The sequence below is a fragment of the Ipomoea triloba genome, chromosome 15, assembly GCF_003576645.1.
Source record: "Ipomoea triloba cultivar NCNSP0323 chromosome 15, ASM357664v1".
NCBI classification, from domain to species: Eukaryota; Viridiplantae; Streptophyta; class Magnoliopsida; order Solanales; family Convolvulaceae; genus Ipomoea; species Ipomoea triloba.
Genome location: NC_044930.1, coordinates 4,997,773 through 5,017,408, shown reverse-complemented (window position 1 = coordinate 5,017,408; position 19,636 = coordinate 4,997,773). Strand labels below are relative to the sequence as shown.

The 19,636-nt window shown below is 31.9% G+C and overlaps 2 protein-coding genes across 2 annotated transcripts in view; one reads left to right on the top strand and one right to left on the bottom strand.

Moving 5' to 3' along the window:
* Positions 1-8,142: 8,142 nt before the first annotated feature.
* LOC116007505 (acyl-coenzyme A oxidase 4, peroxisomal-like) lies at positions 8,143-12,337 on the top strand. The gene is made up of 12 exons (XM_031248210.1): positions 8,143-8,268; positions 8,509-8,613; positions 8,801-8,907; positions 9,504-9,708; positions 9,873-9,946; positions 10,045-10,104; positions 10,516-10,625; positions 10,769-10,928; positions 11,240-11,316; positions 11,639-11,810; positions 11,913-12,005; positions 12,111-12,337. The coding sequence occupies exons 1-12, from the start codon at positions 8,235-8,237 to the stop codon at positions 12,240-12,242; spliced, it is 1,329 nt and encodes a 442-aa protein (XP_031104070.1). The 5' UTR covers positions 8,143-8,234; the 3' UTR covers positions 12,243-12,337.
* A 2,633-nt stretch (positions 12,338-14,970) lies between these two features.
* Positions 14,971-19,636, bottom strand: part of LOC116006609 (AMP deaminase) — a 9,382-nt gene continuing 4,716 nt past the window's right edge. The window contains exons 10-20 of the mRNA XM_031247048.1: positions 19,329-19,390; positions 18,559-18,672; positions 18,061-18,201; positions 17,630-17,782; positions 16,794-16,847; positions 16,594-16,704; positions 16,287-16,460; positions 16,121-16,201; positions 15,882-15,980; positions 15,396-15,513; positions 14,971-15,301 (exon numbers count right to left, since the gene is read on the bottom strand). Of these exons, the coding sequence (XP_031102908.1) occupies positions 15,445-15,513; positions 15,882-15,980; positions 16,121-16,201; positions 16,287-16,460; positions 16,594-16,704; positions 16,794-16,847; positions 17,630-17,782; positions 18,061-18,201; positions 18,559-18,672; positions 19,329-19,390 (1,058 nt within the window). The 3' untranslated portion in view covers positions 14,971-15,301; positions 15,396-15,444. The remainder of the gene's footprint in view (positions 15,302-15,395; positions 15,514-15,881; positions 15,981-16,120; positions 16,202-16,286; positions 16,461-16,593; positions 16,705-16,793; positions 16,848-17,629; positions 17,783-18,060; positions 18,202-18,558; positions 18,673-19,328; positions 19,391-19,636) is intronic.

Sequence of the window (19,636 nt, the reverse complement as noted above, 5' to 3'; positions counted from 1 at the left end):
AGCTGAGTAGTTGAGTTATGCGTCATGTGTGCGATGAATTTCTGTGTTTGGTGTTAACATTTTATGTGCTTTATGGTCAATTGGTCATGAATTATGTATCTAAGTCATAGGAGTAGTGTAAACATTAAGATGAGTTATGCGTATCTTGTGATGAGTTTCTATATTTGGTGTTTTGATTTTATGTGTCTTAGCTTATGGTCACGGATTCTGTACCTAAATCACAAGGTTAGTTGTGTAAACACTTTAGATGCTTATATGTATTATTTTATGAATTTATGTGTTTTATTGTAGTTAGATATGCATTGAAGACTTTATTTCTTTGTAGAGCATAGATGGATTTATTCGGAATACCCTTAACCCCCTTTACTTAGAAATATGATGTTCATTGTATGTAGGATTCAATCACTGTTTTACAAGTAAAGATACATACAATTCTCTATCTACTGATGTATTTAAGACATTGGATGGAACTTACTCAAATTCATTAATTGAAATATTTAGACGAAGGCAGTCAAGTGAAAATAAATGGATTTTTCTTTGATTTTGAAGTGGATTCTGAGTCAAGATCGTGCAGTTTTTTTGGAGGGTTGGACAAATGAAATGGGACAATGAATTGTTTGGAGCCTTGTTAGTTCACGATACGACATATCGTACTAACGAATATGATATGATTTGTGGTCTATTTGTTGGTATATATGAACCACCATTGCATGAATGTTATGTTTGGATGTGATTTTTTTTTATGAATGAGATGACTGAGTCTTTTGTATGGTTGTTTAGGTCATTTTTTAGATCTATGGATTATAAATGTCTACAAACTGGACTGGACTTTGCTTTTGCCTTGTCATCAATTCAAATCCGTGACCTTGGCTCTGATACCAGTTGTTTGATCTCAGCTGTTGTAATTCAACCACGCTTAACCACATAGTTATTTGTCTATCTGATTGTCATATCATACTTAAAATCAATTGGTGATGATAAGTAGGTGGACAATAACCATTTAATCACATCCTCCATGGTAAACCACAACACCACGTCTCGAATCGAGCATGGGCTGAACTCGGCCAACCCGGTTGACGCGCAACACCAAGCCTCTCCCCATTTCCCAGTTTCGACTCTTTATACATTTGTACTAAGTTGGGTGTCCAGGACTTACACACTCCAACTTACGGGGGGTGTTGGAGGATGCAACTGGACTCAATGCTAAAGAGAACAAGGAAGTTGATCGAGAAAGATGAAGAAAAGACTAGAAGGGTGTCATTGTAATTTTCCTTCTTTAGTCTGTTATAACCGTCATTGTCATTCTCTATGTATAATATATCTACTATACTAATAAGAGCCAAAGAGAGTTAGGCCTAAAATGGGTAGAAAAAAGGGCGGTCAAATTATTTAATCAAATGGATGGTTAAGATGAATTATTTAATCAAATAGATGGTTAAGATAATTCAGATTAATATTATTAATAGAGATTACCTAATTTAACCTTACTTTTATGATTATCCGTTAAGTTTTCCGTTAAATATTCTCTTCTCTGTTAATATTCCGTTAACTTTTAACTTACCTATTAATTTCTATAAAAAAAAAGTCTTAGGTTCGAACCTCATCTCAATTAAATTTGACATAATTAAGTTTCTCACTCTATTTTACTCCTATTAAATTAAATAAATTAGTAGCTACAACAAAAAAATGATACATATGTATTTCTTTAATTTAGAATTATGTGTCTACAATACCTTTATTTGAAAAAATTATTCATTTTCAAAAAATTAAATTAAATAAGAGAAATAATTTCATTAGTTATATTGTCTTTATTTTCTTTAATGCAAAGATTCTTTACATTCAAATTTATCAATTGATATTCATTACATTGTCCATTATCTTATTTTTACAATATCTTGTAATTAAATATCAAAGTTATAGTACAAAATAATGTTATTTATTTATTTACCAAGTATTTTATTAATACTATGAAAAAAAAATTAAAATAATTTGAACCTAATTATATTAACTACTTGGGGATTGGTTGACAAAGAGAGTACTCAAATAACCCAACAAATTGAAGCGGAATCGCTCTATTTTACTCTTATTGAATTAAATAAATTAGTAGTTACACCAAAAAATGATACATATTATTTCTTTAATACCATGAAAAAATAAAAAAGAATAGTTTGAAACCAATCATATTAACTACTTGGGGGATTTGTTGACAATGAAAGTACTCAAATAATCCATTACCCAGCAAATTGAAGCGAGAAACTACCTTTTAATATCTTTGGAATACATAATATTTTAAATTTTTAAATTTTTATTAATTTATTTAATCTTTTTTCTTAAACTAGGGATTTTTTTATCCACAATAATGCATTCAACAATAATGGTTGAACCAAATGAACCCCAAGCAGAACACCTAAAAGAAAGTCCATAGCTCCTATATCATAATCTCATTGCATGACGTTGTCATCTATGCTACAAAGAATAACCGAATTGCAAATAACACACTACCAACAAAAAGGAAGAGAACAAATATTTAAGATGAAGACAATGACAATGTTACTCAAAAGAGAATTAAGAACACTTAAAAAAATTCAAACAAAAAGTAGTATTTATTTAGACTATCATTTTTAGACCAAATATTTAGACTATCGATTTTACAAGGTTGCAAACATTTATTTTAGTAATAATTATAATGAATTTTCTATATTATCCTGGATTCATATACTTTGAGTTAGATATTTAAATAAAAAAATTCGACATTCAATTACCGATGTATAAACTTCTCCTATATAATCTTGCATTGATATACTTTCAAATATTTATTTAAATATAAACATTAGGCATTAACCCATTCACGCAATGCGCGTATAAAACTAGCAATACTATAAGGTTGGTTTGTTAGAATAATTATATCACATGGAAACATAATATGTGATAATAAAGATTATACTAACCTTCAGCCATAGCTCTATATCAATGAAGGTTGAGTGATCTGGGTTGCTGCAGAGTTTACGTAAGTATTTTGTCTCTCACTTCTACTCAGCTCTCTCTAGATGGTGTATGAGGAATGCAGAGTAAGCAATGAGAGAACTTGTGACCTTATATAACCACTCGCCATCATTGTGGTTGTTGTATATCATTAGGTCTCCTAAACCCTAACCATACTCTTAATCATAAACGAAGTCTAACTATTTGAGTTATTAGCTAGTGTTGCACCACATATCAAACACTTAATATTATCATAACTTATCCTAATGTTATAATAATAGTAATAGGAAAACGTTACATGGTTGTCTTCTTCGTTGTGTAATGTAATCTTCCAGAACATGAACACAATGAAAACCTTCCAACCCCCTCTCTCTCCTGAATGTGAATGAAAACAACCTCAAGGATATGACTAATTTGCTTCAAAATATTAAGTACAATCTCTAAGAATAATTTCATAATTATGAATCAAAGCATCGAGTGTGATATCTTGCTATCCGCCACCACACTCTCCTCAAAAGACCATATTTATAACCCATCTTTGCAAGAACTGTGAAATGTTTGCCAACATAATCTCTTGCTTCATTAGTGACTATTAAACCACCAAATATAAATTTAATTTTTTTAAAAATTGAATAGTACAATAGTGAGTAGGAATAAGGGATATAAATATGTAGTGGTTTCAATTAACAGTTTAACACCAATCTTTCTTCTTCTTTTTTTGTTAATTAGGTACATACATTTTAAAATGGACACTACTATTTTTTTAAAGGTTCAATAAATTGATATAAAATATAATTATCTAAATAGAAAAATGAATGTATAAAAACGTACACAATTCACAAAAGTATAAAATATTTTTTTTGTCTCCCAATTTTTTTTTTCGGTATCTCTATCATTGCCAAACGAATACGTACTCCATGTCTTGAATAAAGTGGACCTTGGTAAGAGAGTTACAACTGCAACCGAGAGGTCATGGGTTCAAACTTCAAGCCCTTGGGTTTGAGCCAATCAATTATGGGTAACCTAGGCTGGTTTACCTCCTTGTGGTCCTTTGCCGGCTAGGGTCACAGGGCGAGGGTTTACTCACTACTCACACAGTCAGTGGGGTTTACCTCGTTAATCCAAAATTTAAAAAAAAAAAAAAAGTGGACACTTCTATTAATGAAAATATTTATATATCATAAAACAATACTTCATCTATTCCATTTTACGTGTTTTGTTTACTATTAATATGTCAAATCAAACTGGTTGGCGTGGTGGCTTAGCACCTCGTCCCTTAAGCATGAGGTTGAGGGTTTGATCTTACCCATGTGAATGGAGCAAACCATTTGGCCAGTCCCCTACCACTTACAGGGCGTTTGGTTGGAGGGAAGGAATTAGGTAGGAAAGGAATTGCAATTCCATGGGAAAAGAATAAGGTGAAATAAAGTGGAAGTTTAAATTCTAGTATTTGGTTAGAGGAATAAAATTACTAGGAATTTCAATTCCAATGTTTGGGGTATACATGGGAATTGAAAGGGAATAAGTAGTATTAAGTCTAAAATGCCCATTATTATTATTATTATTATTATTATTATTATTATTATTATTATTAAATGACAAGTACACAAAAAATATAACATATTAAATTCAAATACAACTCATATACCGGATCTCATTTTCTTTAAATTCTTAGTGTCCTGACCGTTGGGACGGAGGACTAATCTTCTGGCTGTTGGCTGGAGGGACACCCTGAAAAAAAAAAAGTGTCAAATCAATATTTCTTCTTTTCTCATTTTCTTTAATATTTGATAAAAAAAATTTAAATATATAAATTTTATATACTAATACTAAATTTAATACACAACTCCAAACCCTACTTAATATCATGTCCTTTTAAAACATGCCCACTGTGAGCCATGTTATAATAAAACAATATAATCAAATAACATATAATCAAATAATGGTACATTAAGGGACATTAATTTCTCATAACTTGTTAATAGTGATCAAAATTTTGGATTTTTTTCTTTATTTAAGGGAAATTATTATTATTATTTTGTCTGACAACATGTTTTCTTAGACATGGTATACTAAAACCCTACATATCAACGCTAATATATAATTGTTAAAAGAAATTGATTTCTTCAATATCACTCCATATCTAAAGTTTTGCCAAGCTCTTTTTTTCTTTTTTTTTTTTCTAAATAATGTTGTAAGGATATATTTACATAAATAATATCATAAATATAATAATTGTGAAGTTTATATTGAAAGTGTTGTAAATAAATATATGTTGACATTATTAGAGAAATTATATTATGATAATACATCTTCATCCTTTATAGATTTATAGTTATATTGTAGTTCTATATATCATGTATATATTAGATTGAAGGATAAATAATAAATGATTGATGTTTCTATCTCAGTATCTCGTGTACTATATTCTTATTATTTTACAGCAATCTGAATGATACAACAGAAATTATAATTATTTTAATTTTTTGAATTTTGAAAACCTTACATAATGTGCATAGTCATGATCCTTCTTAATTTTCATTGACTATATTGTCATCGAGGTTAATCATTTCGGTCCCTCTAGATTATATTCCTACTTTTTGGTCCTTTTTTTATGGGAATATATTTTTACATTATTGTTGTACGTTCCATTTTGTCCCTTTTTTTATAGGATTATATTCCTATTGCTTGCACTCTAACTTTTTTCTTTAATACCAATTAAATTAAATCAAATAATTAAAGAAAAATTTAAGGAGTTTGTTTGTATCACAATTAAATGGAATAAATAAATATCATATAAATTTTATTAAAAATGTAGGAAGTAATATATTTTTGAAAAAATATTATAAAAGTTAAAACTAGACTTCCCATCTAAAAAAAAATTAAATAAGCTTTAGCGTGCTCACAAACATATATACAAATAGTTCTGATAATTATTTATTTATTTTGATTCAATTCGTTGGTGAGTCTAAATTAAGGGTGTGTTTGGAAACTAGGAAAATGATTCATTTTTCAGAAAACATTTTCAGTGTTTGGTTGCATCTCAGAAAACTGTCCTGATGTGTTTGGTTATTTTTTTTCTGGAGTAGAATTGTATAATTAAACATTGGTTTCATAAAAAGAAGTGCTATCTATTATTAAAAAAAAAAAAAAACTGGTTTCAAAAGTTGTCCGATAGAAACTAGTTTTTTAGTTTCTAACGGCCGGAAACCAGTGCTATGGGTTTTCGTCTGGAAACTATGTTTTTGGCTATGGGTTTTGGTCTTACAGTTGAAAGCCGTCACCGGAGGGGATGGAGAAGGTTGCACAACTCTAAACCCGGGAAAATGACTTACCAAAAAAGAGGGAAAATTATTTTTCAGAAAATTGACTTTGTTTTCCCTTTGATCGGAAATCAATTTCTATCTACTCTATTTAATATGTATTATAGGTATATATACTTGTCATCAGTAGTTCATTATTGTACTTATCATCAATGTATGAAAAAGTATTCAAGTTCATGTATATTAAAACTCAAATCTAATTACAATCAATGTATGGCAAAAGTGCAAAACATTCGATTACATAGTTTCCTCGTGCGTGCACTTGATCTTTAATAAAGACTTCTATGTTGGCTTAATTTTCAATTCATTATACAAATTACAAATAAGGATCCTATATATTTATATTGAGGATGAGAGGAAGAGTTTCATTAGAATACGAGACTTCATAATTATCTATATATTAACATTAATGGTCCAATAGATAACATTTAACATTATCATGCATTATAATACAAAACTAATATCTAATCCAATAAAATTAATCCTATGTATAATTTTCATACAAATAAAAACAGTATATATAAATCATATGACCAATAATTGAGTTAAGCATGACCTCTTGAACTATTAAAAAAGTGCAATAAGTTTCAATTACATACCTGAACTTTAAAAAAAAAAAAAAAGTATAATTAAGTCTTTAATTTGGCATTGCATAGTTGAATTACTAGAAGACCGAGTTATCACGGCATGCAGCTATAATCGAGGAATTAAAAAAAAATCATTGTCCATTGTATAGTATTTCAACAATGTAACATTAAAAATACTATTTTAAGCTGAAAGTAGAAAAGAGGAAATGAAAAAAAAAAACATATTTTTTTGTTAAAAATTAAAGAATAGAAAAAGGGTACTATTTTCCAACTTAATGGAAAAGAAAACTGAAAAAAAAAATTAATCATGTTTTCCAATTTTTTTTATTAATTAGGTAAATATAAGTTAATATTCTATTAATTTGACTGTAAAATTTTGAAGAAGTGCTAATCGAGACGTTTTTTTAAATACACTTTCATCCCATTAAAAATTTAACTTTCTTTATATCTACTTAACTACATACTTTACATTAAAAAATATATTATATTTTTGTATTAAGTACTTTCCCGTGACAAGTGATTGAAGGCAATTGTTATACCATAGATCAGGGTTCATATTGCATTATGAATCCTGAACAAAAATTCTGTACCTTCAGTTAACACATTATGCATTTACAATTAACTGTTTATGTACATGTTGTGAGGGTGAGAACACTTGCATTGCATTAAATGTAAACCAGCTTTAAATAAGCTTCACAGAGCAAGGAAACAGGAAACAGAAAAAGCTAGACCACAAGATAAAAATAAATATAATAAAATTAATATATCAGGCCTAGACTAAGTCTTAACACATACGGGTAAACAAATAACTTGATAATTGCTGACACATAATATGATAGCTACATGTACAAAATGTGTTAATTACAGCGACATAATTGACCGTGCAAGGTAGACCATGATTCATGGTATAATTTGTCGATTGAAGGGGTATGGGTTTATATCTAATGTATTGAATATCTGAATGGGTAATTCCACCTTTTTGCATGGGTTTATATTTTATTTTAATTTATTGTATTGAATATAGCTAGGTGATAGGTGAAATATCAATTCCTTTGCTACGTTTATCACACTACAAATAATAAATTAAACAAAATTAAGGATACATGAATGAATATATTATTGTTGATATTTTTCCCTTTTAATATTTGAAAATTGAATTATCTATTGTAGCAGTTATGGTAGTACACAGATACATTAGAATTCTCAGATGTGTTCGCTATTGGTTATATTGTTCATGCAGTCTTATCACCTCTATTTAACCCATGCGCTGCCTTCTTCTTTCTTCTTCAATTCTCTCATATCATACTTCCATTCCTCTACTGGAAACAAAATACAGTTTACCATGGAAGCTCATCCATCTTTGAAAGCCGCTCAAGGTTTAATTTAAAGTTTTTTTGTTTTTTTTTTTTTTTGTTTTTATATTATTGCAATCCAATTATCAGCTTCGACTTTTAGTTGAGATAGAAAGCATGCTTAAATTTGGTATCACAGTTAAGATTCAACTATTATATTAAAGTTTTAGTTGAGATGACGCGAATACTTAGCTTCAATTATATTTTGTGCATATGTATATAGTGTATGTATATATTATATATGTTGGATTCGATGTGGTGCAGAGGAAATGAAGAAAGAAGCAAAAAGCTCGTATTTTGATTTACCGGCGCTGGATGTTTCTGTTGCATTTCCTCAGGCAACTCCAGCAGCAAACTTTCCTCCTTGCAGTAAGCTAGCTAACTGCAGCATATATATATATATATATATATATATATATATATATATATATATATATATATATATATATATATATATATATATATATATATATATATATATATTATTTCTTTATTTCTTTCTTTGCATCTTTAATTTGGGTAATTGATTATTGTATGTGATTCATATATGCTTCAGCTTCTGACTACTATCAGTTCGATGATCTATTGACTCCCCAAGAGCGATCCATCAGAATGAAAGTGAGAATATTCATGGAAAAAGAAGTAGCACCCATAATCACAAAAGTACGTATATATGTTCCTTCTTAATTATTATTATTGTTGTTGTTGTTTGTCAAGATCTGATGAGTTCGTAGAAACTTATGTTGTTCTGCTTTCTTCATCTAAAATTGGGACCATCAGTGACCACTTTTCTGATAGCTGATTTATGCGCAAATTATACTGTGCACCATCACAAATTATACTGTGGACCATGGTCATGGGTGATACTGCAGTTGTGTTGAAAGGGAACTGCAGTTGCACGGAACAAAGGTTGTTCATCCGTTCAACACAACTGCAGTATCAGTTCAACACAACTGCAGTTCCAGACGGATGAAACAGCCGTTCCGCGTCACTGCAGTTTCCTTTCAACACAACTACAGTATCAGTTCAAAGCAACTGCAGTATCAGCCATGACCATGGTCCACAGTATAACGACTGTGATTTATGTGGTCGGGCGGGCCTGTGTTATTAATAGCTAGGAAAATTATATCTCTGCTGCATACCGGCTTGAATAAAATCATGTTCTACTCACACAGCCACTTCTGTTGGCCTTTCGATCTGGGCAAAATTAGTGAATTAATTAAATTATTTTAACTAAGCTACTATTACTTGTGGCGCAGTACTGGGAGAAGGCTGAGTTTCCGTTTGAAATAATTCCCAAAGTTGGGGCTTTGCATGTGGTTGGTGGCAGTCTAAAGGGGGAGTATGGGTGTCCTGGTCTCTCCATAACTGAAAGCGCCATCGTCTTCGCAGAGGTTGCTAGAGTTGATGCAAGCCTCTCTGTGTTCATTTTGGTTCATGATTATTTGGCAATGCATACCATTGGTTAGTGTTCAGAGCTACATATATACTATACGCTACCTGCTAATATTATTTTTTTTTTTTTATGGCAAGTTCATATATAATAACTTAATTGCATATATGCTGGTTTGGTGTGGTGTGTCTACCAATGATAATAATAATAATAATAATAATAATAATAATAATAGGAATATGTGGATCTGAGATTCAAAGGCAGAAGTATTTGCCATCCATGGCCAAACTTCAAAGTGTGGGTTGTTGGGTAAGAATATTTTAGTTTAATTTACTCCTTCAATTCTCTCATCTCACCATTTAATTTGTAATTATTAACTCCATTATCATCTGTACTTTATAATTTAGGGTCTGACAGAACCGGACTATGGAAGCGATGCAAGTGCTTTGAGAACAACCGCGAAGAAGGTCTGGCATTATAGGCCATATATCTTTAGTAAATGACTGTTAGCCGATAGTTGTTAACTGATTGGATTAGAGAGTATAACTAGTTGATAAGATTAACTGATTGTAAAAAAATATTTAGTAAATTAGATGTTAGCTGATAGCTGTTTGGTACAATTTTTTTCTAAAAAAAAGCTAATTTGAAAAGTTGTTTTGAACAACTTTTTGAATGGTAGCATTTTAAAGTTACAAAAAGTTGATTAACCAAACATTTATATTGATTTTTTAACCAAGTCAAATAGCTAATAGTAGTCAAATAAGTCAAAATTTGCTGATAGGCTAACTATTTTACCAAACAAGTTTGATATATATGATGTATGTTCTTCATCATCATCATCATCTTTCATATATGTGGCTTGAACTTGAACTGTGAAGGTTGAAGGTGGTTGGATCCTTGAAGGCCAAAAGCGTTGGGTTGGAAACAGCACTTTTGCAGATATACTCATTATTTTTGCTAGAAACACCACTACAAAAAAGATCAATGCGTAAGTATATATATATAGATCATCTCAGCAAAACCTAGCTTTTATAGATCATATTAGATCCTATAAGTTCATCCATCTTCAACTACTTTAATTTGGTTCAGCTCTCACATATATATGCATCTTCAATTCATTGTTTGCTGCAGGTTCATAGTAAAGAAAGATGCTCCAGGGCTGCAAGCTACTAAAATAGAGAATAAAATTGGCATGAGAGTTGTTCAAAATGGAGATATTCTCTTAAACAAAGTATTTGTACCGGATGAGGATAGACTCCCCGGTGTAAATTCTTTCCAGGATACAAAAAAGGTATATATATACAAGTCCTATATTTTTTTTCTTTTGGTGACCAGATCAAAGAAACCCGCAGATAAATCTCATCTTGTAAGTTGTAACCCTAATCAGCAATTGACCATAAGGGGATAAACCAGCTTAGATTATCCAACAGACTTAAATCAAGAAGGCCAATAGGCCTTTCTTGTTAGAAATCGAACTTGTAACTTTATGGTTACAAGTTAACAACTAACCTGACCAACTTGGTTGGGTTTGCCCTATTTACTTATTTGTTCAGATGGCGTGGTGGTTGGGTTAATGATGATATGGCTGCATGGAAAGTGCAGGTTCTTGCTGCTTCTCGTCTCATGGTTGCATGGCAACCTATTGGCATTTCAATGGGTGTTTACGATGTGTGCCACAGGTATATTCATCCGTCCAGATAGTATAGATCGTACGTTTAAGGTTGTCAGTTGTTGCTTCAATTCTGAAATGCATTCCATTCGGTCCATCTCAACTAAAAGTCTAATCTGATAGTTGAATTGCACATTTATGTTTATATATTATATGTTCAACATGTCCTCACATGTGCGGACGGATTATTTTTGATGGGTTTCAAGCAACACGTGGACCATAGTATGGAGTTGGCTCTCTGATACCAAATTGAAGCATGCGCTCTATCTCAACTAAAGTCTAAGCTAATAGTTGAATTGTACATTTATATTTATATATTATATGCTGAATAGGTACTTGAAAGAGAGGAAGCAGTTTGGAGCTCCATTGGCAGCTTACCAACTGGCCCAACAGAAGTTGGTAAAGATGTTGGGAAACATTCAGGGGATGTTTCTGGTCGGTTGGCGCCTCTGCAAGTTGTACGAAACTGGTAAAATGACACACGGTCAAGCTAGCCTGGGAAAAGTAATTTTAACAAACTTTATATATATATCTACCTAGTCCCAAAGTAGTTGTTGATCTAACCAATTGGTTATTGAACATCTATTGATCTTTCATCCATTTCAGGCATGGATTACCTTGAAGGCAAGGGAAACTGTTGCTCTTGGTAGGGAGTTACTAGGTGGCAACGGAAACTTGGCTGACTTTCACGTCGGAAAGGTATGCAAACGTTTATAAAAGTATTATATTTTATTTTGTCTCACACAAGATCAACTATTACATAAATGATTTTTTTTTTCCTATCCATTAAAATTGAAATTTCAGGCATTTTGCGACATGGAATCAGTGTATACATTTGAAGGAACCTACGACATTAACACCCTGGTGACGGGGAGAGAAGTAACGGGTATTTCTAGTTTCAAACCAGCTCTTTTGAGCACAGGGAGTCGCCTTTAGGCCTATATATCTCTGGAGTCCATCAAATATAATAAAAGTGCTAGGTCGGGATGACCGTGTCCTACACTAAAATAAAAAATCAAATTTACTTATTATGAAATAACCCGTGGGTAAATTATGAAATATTAAGTATGTACTTAATTTACCAACAAAATTTTTTTAGGTAAAAAATATTAAAATTTAATTTGTAGGTATTATTGTTATTTTTATTGTTATTATTCTTATTTTTATTCTTTATCTTGTTATTGTTGTTGTTGTTGTTAACAATAAATGAGAGGCAAACAAATTAAAACAAAGCTTTCTATAAATAATTGTAGACAAAATCTGCAAATTAAATTAAACCTCCTCCCAATACAGGATAAGAAATTGGAAGAATTATTATTAATTTATCCACTCAAGACCCTAGCATGCAAGAGTAATGTCTTGATCAATCAATCATATATATCGAGGGCTATATTTTGCTTTCCATACATTTGTTCAATCAACTCAAACTTCCCAATCCTGTTCAATGACTTCAATAATCTCACATTTGCATTCTTTAATCCTTTATGTTGTACTTTGTAATGATTAGAGCTAAATGTTCTGAGATAGATCCAATGGCGTGATATAGATTCGAAACAAATTGTGTAGAAATGGAGGCAAGTTATATTGTGGATCCAAGTCTACAATGCGCATTATATTGTGAAATCTTGGTCTAAAGCAATTTTGTTTATTTAAATTAATGTAATCTTTTATTTTTCTTTTTCGTTCGTTTGATCAACATTTAGATTTACAGAATATACTGTTATATAAAACCTTTTATGCGCTTATAACTTGAATGCGGAACCACAAATAACAATGAACCGCATGTAAATCAAATTAATCAACTAATGTTCATGATTGTGGATCTTTAATTAAAACAAGAATAAAGATAAAGACTTACTTGATTCCATTGAGATGTAATCTCTAACTCATCTATATACCTTAATCACCTCCTGATGATACGGAGACTAGAAAACTCAGAGACTAAAAACCTTATGATCAGAAACCGTATTGTCCCTAGAGTTTTCCTGGGTATTTATAGATGTGATGAGAAACCCTCTTTCAAGAGGGATGAGAAACCTCCTTTCAGGAATAGAAATCCCTTTAGGAATATGAAACCTCATTTTAGGAGAACCCATATCATTTTTCCATTATACATCTTTTAACCCTTATATACTTAAATTTTAACAGAATGAGAGGGAGGGAATTTCACCCAGTAATTCCGCCTTTATACATCACTAATCATCAACGTGAGTCCTTATGGAATTATAACCTTTATTTTATAAATCAATGTTAGGAAATAATTATTTCTAACATATACATATTAATCTGTTTGTAATTAAGTATATAAACTTACCTCCATAAGTACATAATATGTCAAATATAAATGTATTATTATGTCAAGTAATTCTAATATTGTTCAAAATTTATAATATGTAAATTGGAGGTAAATACAATTTAAGTTAAAGGTTCATAAATTGAATGTTTTGGCCTGTAATCATGGTTATGGTTTAATTTTAAGAGATATTTGGTTGAAAATTAGAAATTTTTATTATAAATTTAAGGTATTGATCTTTTAAACATGTAATTATATATTAACAAATTATGTGCATGTAATTAATAAATTATATACATGTTCTAACATTATTCTAAGTTCATAATATGTGAACTGTAGGTAAATAAACTTAAAGTTAAATCTTCATATATAAATTATGTATTTGATATGTAGTAATCATGATTATAATATAGTTTTAAGAGATATTTGGTTGAAAATTAGAGTTTTTATTATACACTTAAGATATTGATTTTATAAACTTGTAATTAACAAATTATCTTAGGCAAACAATTGTCTGGGTGTTAAATAGTAAAAACGATAGTCTATGACTAAATTTGGAATTGTCACCAAATACAAGAGACCCCAGCTGGAATTAACTCTTTAATATGAGATGATATTAATTCAATCTGTCTCTTCAATTGAACCTATCATTTTTTTTAGCTAAAAGCTATCACTTTTAAAGTAAAAGGTAATAATTTTAAAGTAAGTCTGTTAGAATGCAAGAGAATTGGAGTAGTGATTGAGTTGGAATGCCCGTGAGTTGGAACCTATATGTGAGTAGTGACTAAGTTGAAATGCAAGTAAGCTAGAGTAGTGATTGATTTGGAACTTATATAGGAGTAGTAACTAAACTGAAATGCAAGTTAGAGTAGTGATTGAGCTGGAACTTATATATGGTTAGAATATTCTAACTCTTGTCAACAAAGTGGCAAGGAGTAGTTATTGAGCTGGAATATAAGAGAGTAGAAATATGTCACTTTTTCACAGTTAAAAACTAATACGGAGTACTTTTTAAGTCTAAGGTATCCAATTTTAAGACAGTTGAAATTCATTCGCTTCATCATTTTGTTATTGCACCAATCTAGTGTTCATCAATAAGCCCCCTTTTGTGTGCCATATGGCCCCTACATCATCGACTACAACAATTAGAGTCCATTACTAATCTTGTTCTCTGGTTGAATAATATTCTATATGCCCTGCTGTTTGTGGAGTATCCAAGGAAGAAGGTTAAGGCTACATGGCTACATGGTTCACCTTCCTAATTAGCTCAATTCACCTGTAACAACTAACAAGATGACTAGGGTTAATTTCCTGGGCCGCTATTGACAAAATCTGCCCCAATACTCCAACAGCCAAAAAAGAAAGAGAAAGTTAGAGGCAAAGGGAAGCCTTATTTAATTGCAATTGCAATGTGTTAATATATTACAATAGTACTAGTTGATCCGGGAATTCATTTTGAATTGGCATCTAAACTCTCATTCTTAAACTAGACCAATATGGCACTATGATTATATGCTATTCCACTGTGTCATAACTCGGGTGCTTCCTTGTCCAGCAAACCAACATCTTCACCAGAACCGATGTCGATTTTCATTTGCAGTTATTGGGTTCTACAATGCACCAAGAGCGTCATATATATTTATCGGGTCACATATGTCAGTAGTCCCCCTTGGTGAAGCTGGTTGGACTACTGGCTGCTACCCTGAAGAAGGGACAAAGAAAAACAAGATTTCAATGTTCAACTCCTCAGAAAGATCACATTAAAATATAAAATATAGTGAAAACTAGTTTTGTACCTTTGAATACAGCTAGATACAAGCCTGCCAAATGCATCAACCAAGCACCTCATGGATCGATATATTCAGGGAAAACAGCCTTGCCAAGATAAACTTGTCGCATCTCCTCCCTCCAGATCTGAAACAACAAAATTAGATGTCATGTAACAGGAGAAATACTGACCGAGCAGTGTGTAACTTTCTCAAAGCACACTATCCAGAAAATTGGCATCTATGGCCTTCTGCACTGGGCTTGCTGAGCCATCAATTTCAGTGATGGATATTGCTTGTAATTGTGAAGGGAACATACTCCAAAAGAAATGAGCATTTACTTTTCTTTTTTTTTCTTTAAAGAATATTATGATGAATAGTAGTGGGTTGCTCAAAGCATTGATTAGCAGGGGTCCATTACATAATTTGGGGAATTTAAAGTCTAAACATACTTAGTTTGACTCAGGAGATGAGGAAGCCACATTTAAATAAAATTGTTTGGGAGAAAGTGTATACCATTTCTCGGAACTCCAGCCGGATATGAGGCACATTTGTCCTATGGATATCATTACCATTTGGACCTCTCCAAAAGTACTCCTTCCCAATCCAGTGGGACTACAATCAAAAAATTGAAAGATAGGCTCAATAAGAGGAAACAAAAAAGAGATCAAATTCTTATCCTGTTTCACACTTCAAAATTACATAAATATGCATTCTCAGCTCTACAAAATCAATAATTCCAAAAACATGCTCACCTTCAGAGCATGAGAGAAACCAGATTGGTAGACTGAATTACGGGCAATCTCACATAGATCACATGAACTTAACTTCCACACCTGTATTATCCAAGGTGCTAACTTGAAAACTTACATTATAAGAACTTCCAGTACACTGACAGTAAAAGGGCAACTAGGTACTTACAGAAGCAGCTATACTATACTCTTCCACCAATGGCTCTTTAGTTAGGTGGATTTGTAATGGATCATCCGTTGAAAGAGAAACATTAAGGCCCCGCAGAAAGAACATGGGAAAAGGGTTCCGGTGATAGTCCAAGAACAGTGAGTTATTACTTAGAGGAGACATTGCCAAGCCAATCTGAAATCAGTGGGCATAGCTAGTTATAAAGTGCCACCATTAAAAATTACCACCATTTATATATATATATATATATATATATATATATACACACACACACACACACATATAGCTTTACTTTCTCCTGTTTTACCTGGGCTAGATAGTACAAGTACTGAAGTACAGGAGATTTTCTCAAATTGATTCCATGAGCAATGTTATGAGCTGTAAGAAACGTTGCAGCAAGGTGATCAATGTCTCCTGCCTGAAAGTAGCATATTATCTCAGCAATTTTCATTTTGCACAGCCTATAACCCATTGGAACGGTAAACAAAATTTGTGCAGCTATACTACCTCTCCAGAATGTGGGCGGAATTTGATAACTGTCATGCCCTTCGATTCACGAAGCTGAGAGATGTCACATTCCAAAGATACAAATATCAGAATAGGATTTTATAAGTTTGCATCTGATCATAAATATTCAGCAATGCATTTGTCAGTCCTTGTGATAAGTCCAGTCTAGCTTACCAAACATCTAATTTTTATATGATAACCATTACCAAAATGTGAAGGTAAAGTCAATGCTAAACACACTCCGCCTCCCTCCACCCTCCCAAGGAGATGCAACTTTTCAGGAAAGACAAATGAAAGTTGAATAGTCATGCTAAAAGATCTTAAAAGTAGAAGAGTTGCAGCTCGAACATTAAAGTGAGAAACCCTCTTTCATGTCATCAGTGAGTAGAAAGTGACTGAAAAACACTGGTATATCCCAAAGTACAGCAAAGTAAAATAAAAAAATAAAAAATAAAAAATTGAGTCAATAGCTCAATGCAGGATACAACATTCTTGTAGACAGAGGAGGAAGTGAGGAACACCATATGGCTCTTCTTTCTCTGTATTTTTTTCTATATCATAGATATAACCCCTCACATTTCCCCACTCCTCCCCAAACGGTCAAACCCAACTCAACTAAAACCCTTTCAATCTAGATGCAGTGCCAAAAAGGATTATATTTCTCAATTGGCAATCTTCAATGAAAACTTATATCCAAGTTTTTGGTCTGATCTCTCTTGCCTACCACCTACTACGAATCTACCAGGTTATCACTTGCAATACATTTCCTAGTCTTTCGTTCAAGTGGAATAAAGGAGGAAAGTGAGTGAAGAATCACATTCAGGTCCAATATATACCTTATTAAGGGTGTAGAGGTTAGCATAACAATAATAGACATAGTACGAATATGCAGGATTGAATGCATTAGTCCACTGATCTGGTGTTGGCATGTGTTTTGTTGGCCTTCTTTCTGGCTTGCTTTCATCATCCACCAAATCTAATCCAACTACCTGCAAATTATTCCATTGCTTAGTAAAATATTTCCACCCAATTGTTGTTGAATCCAGAAAAATGTGGGTTTAAACACACACACACACACACACACACCACAGATACATTAATTCAGCTCAATCTCATTTCAGATTCAACAGTAAAATGTGAGGGAAATATTAATGTTTCTTATTATTCAGTTTAGTGTCCCAGTCATACCAGTCATACCATAAGCACAAGATAAGATTACCAAAAAGATAAATATGGAGTACAACTGTTACATTAACTGAGAAGATACCTGCTTCAAGAAAACATGTAGCTGAGGATGTGAATCTGGATCAACAGTAACTTCAAATAAAGGAAGAAAGATATTGTCAAGAATGTTCTGAAACGATGTCACGATACCCATTTCCTTGTACACATTGTAGAGTCTAGGAAGCTGGAAAAATTAAATATATGCTAATAAGAACCAGAACATTCAAAAAAGCACAAATAAAAAAATTTGATGGATGTAATATGCTTATCTCAACAATATGACAAACGTATAATGATCTCAACCTTGCAGAGAAAATGACAAAGTTCACAGAGTACCTAAGGCTATAAACAGCAGCTAGAAGGAATTCTAAAAGCCCATTTCATTGACAGAATGAAACAAGGAATAGAAATTGAGTTCCAAAAGGAGTGGAATAGAAAATGGATTCTACTCCAAGGTTTGGTTCATTAAAAAAAACACAGAGTAAATTCTGTAGTCAGGATATCAGCATTTGGTTTCTTTAACCAAGATTAGGGAGCATACCTGTATCAACCAAACAACATTCTCACTGTACAGCTCATTGTTCACAATCCAACTTGCCAGTTGGTCCCACTCACTCATCTTTCTACCATAAATTGATATTCTGTATTCAGCCATCTGCAAGGCAAATCATTGAGAGAAGAAAACTAGCATAAGGGCAGCCATTCAAATGACAAAATAAGCAGATGACATGCAAGCATCTTCCAGCATAATCTACTTTGAATCAAAAGATTAAAAGAAGAAAAAAAAATACCTAACACACTGGAGTAAAGGAGGATATCTCAAATGAAATGCGAATAGTTGATACAATTGAAGATAGAGACACGTGGGCATCAACACTCTATCAAGATATGTTTCAAGAAAGCTTGGAATTTAAAATTTAAAAAAAAAAGTAAAATAAAAACAAAAAACAGAGAACGAGAGAGAAAGATAATGTCCCAATCATTTTTAATGACTTATCAGAACAGGTATATTCACATAGACGGCCAAGAATATATCAAAGAATGATTTTTTTTAAAAAAAGAAACTCATTTTATTACACAATTTGGTTCACTAAAAGCTCTAGGACAACCACAAGAATTAAGAACTTCCCAGAAATAAATAAGGTACATATCTCAAGCTCCATCATCATACTAAGTTATTAACTTCATAGTTCATATAATTACTTTCCTTTAAAATTTCATGTACAATAACAATGGAAACAAAAAATGTATAAAATATTATTATTAAACAAGATATGAAAGAATTTGAAAGCCTGAATATCATAGATGCACCTGATATTTACTTGCTGCAAGATCTGTAAATACTTGCTTTGTCAACTCACCAAGAAAGCGGCCTGTTGAATAACAAAGCAATGTAAAATACCAAGACCATAAATAAAGCCAATACACCACAATAAGACAAGTCCTTCACTTTAATGATAGGTGAAAATAGCTATGACCAATAAAAAGCAGAGCTAGTACAGCTCTTAGTACCACATGAACCTAAACCTTTACTATCCAAACCCCCTCCCCATCCCTCCCCAAACACACAGAAGGGAAAAAAAAAAAAAAAAAAAAAAAAAAAAAAAAAAAAAAAAAAA

Coding starts and splice junctions, on each gene's coding strand:
- LOC116007505 (XM_031248210.1), top strand. CDS start 8,235: ATGGAAGCTCATCCATCTTTGAAAGCCGCTCAAG. Junction 8,908..9,503: donor TAGCACCCATAATCACAAAA/GTACGTATATAT, acceptor CTTGTGGCGCAG/TACTGGGAGAAGGCTGAGTT. Junction 11,811..11,912: donor GTCAAGCTAGCCTGGGAAAA/GTAATTTTAACA, acceptor CATCCATTTCAG/GCATGGATTACCTTGAAGGC.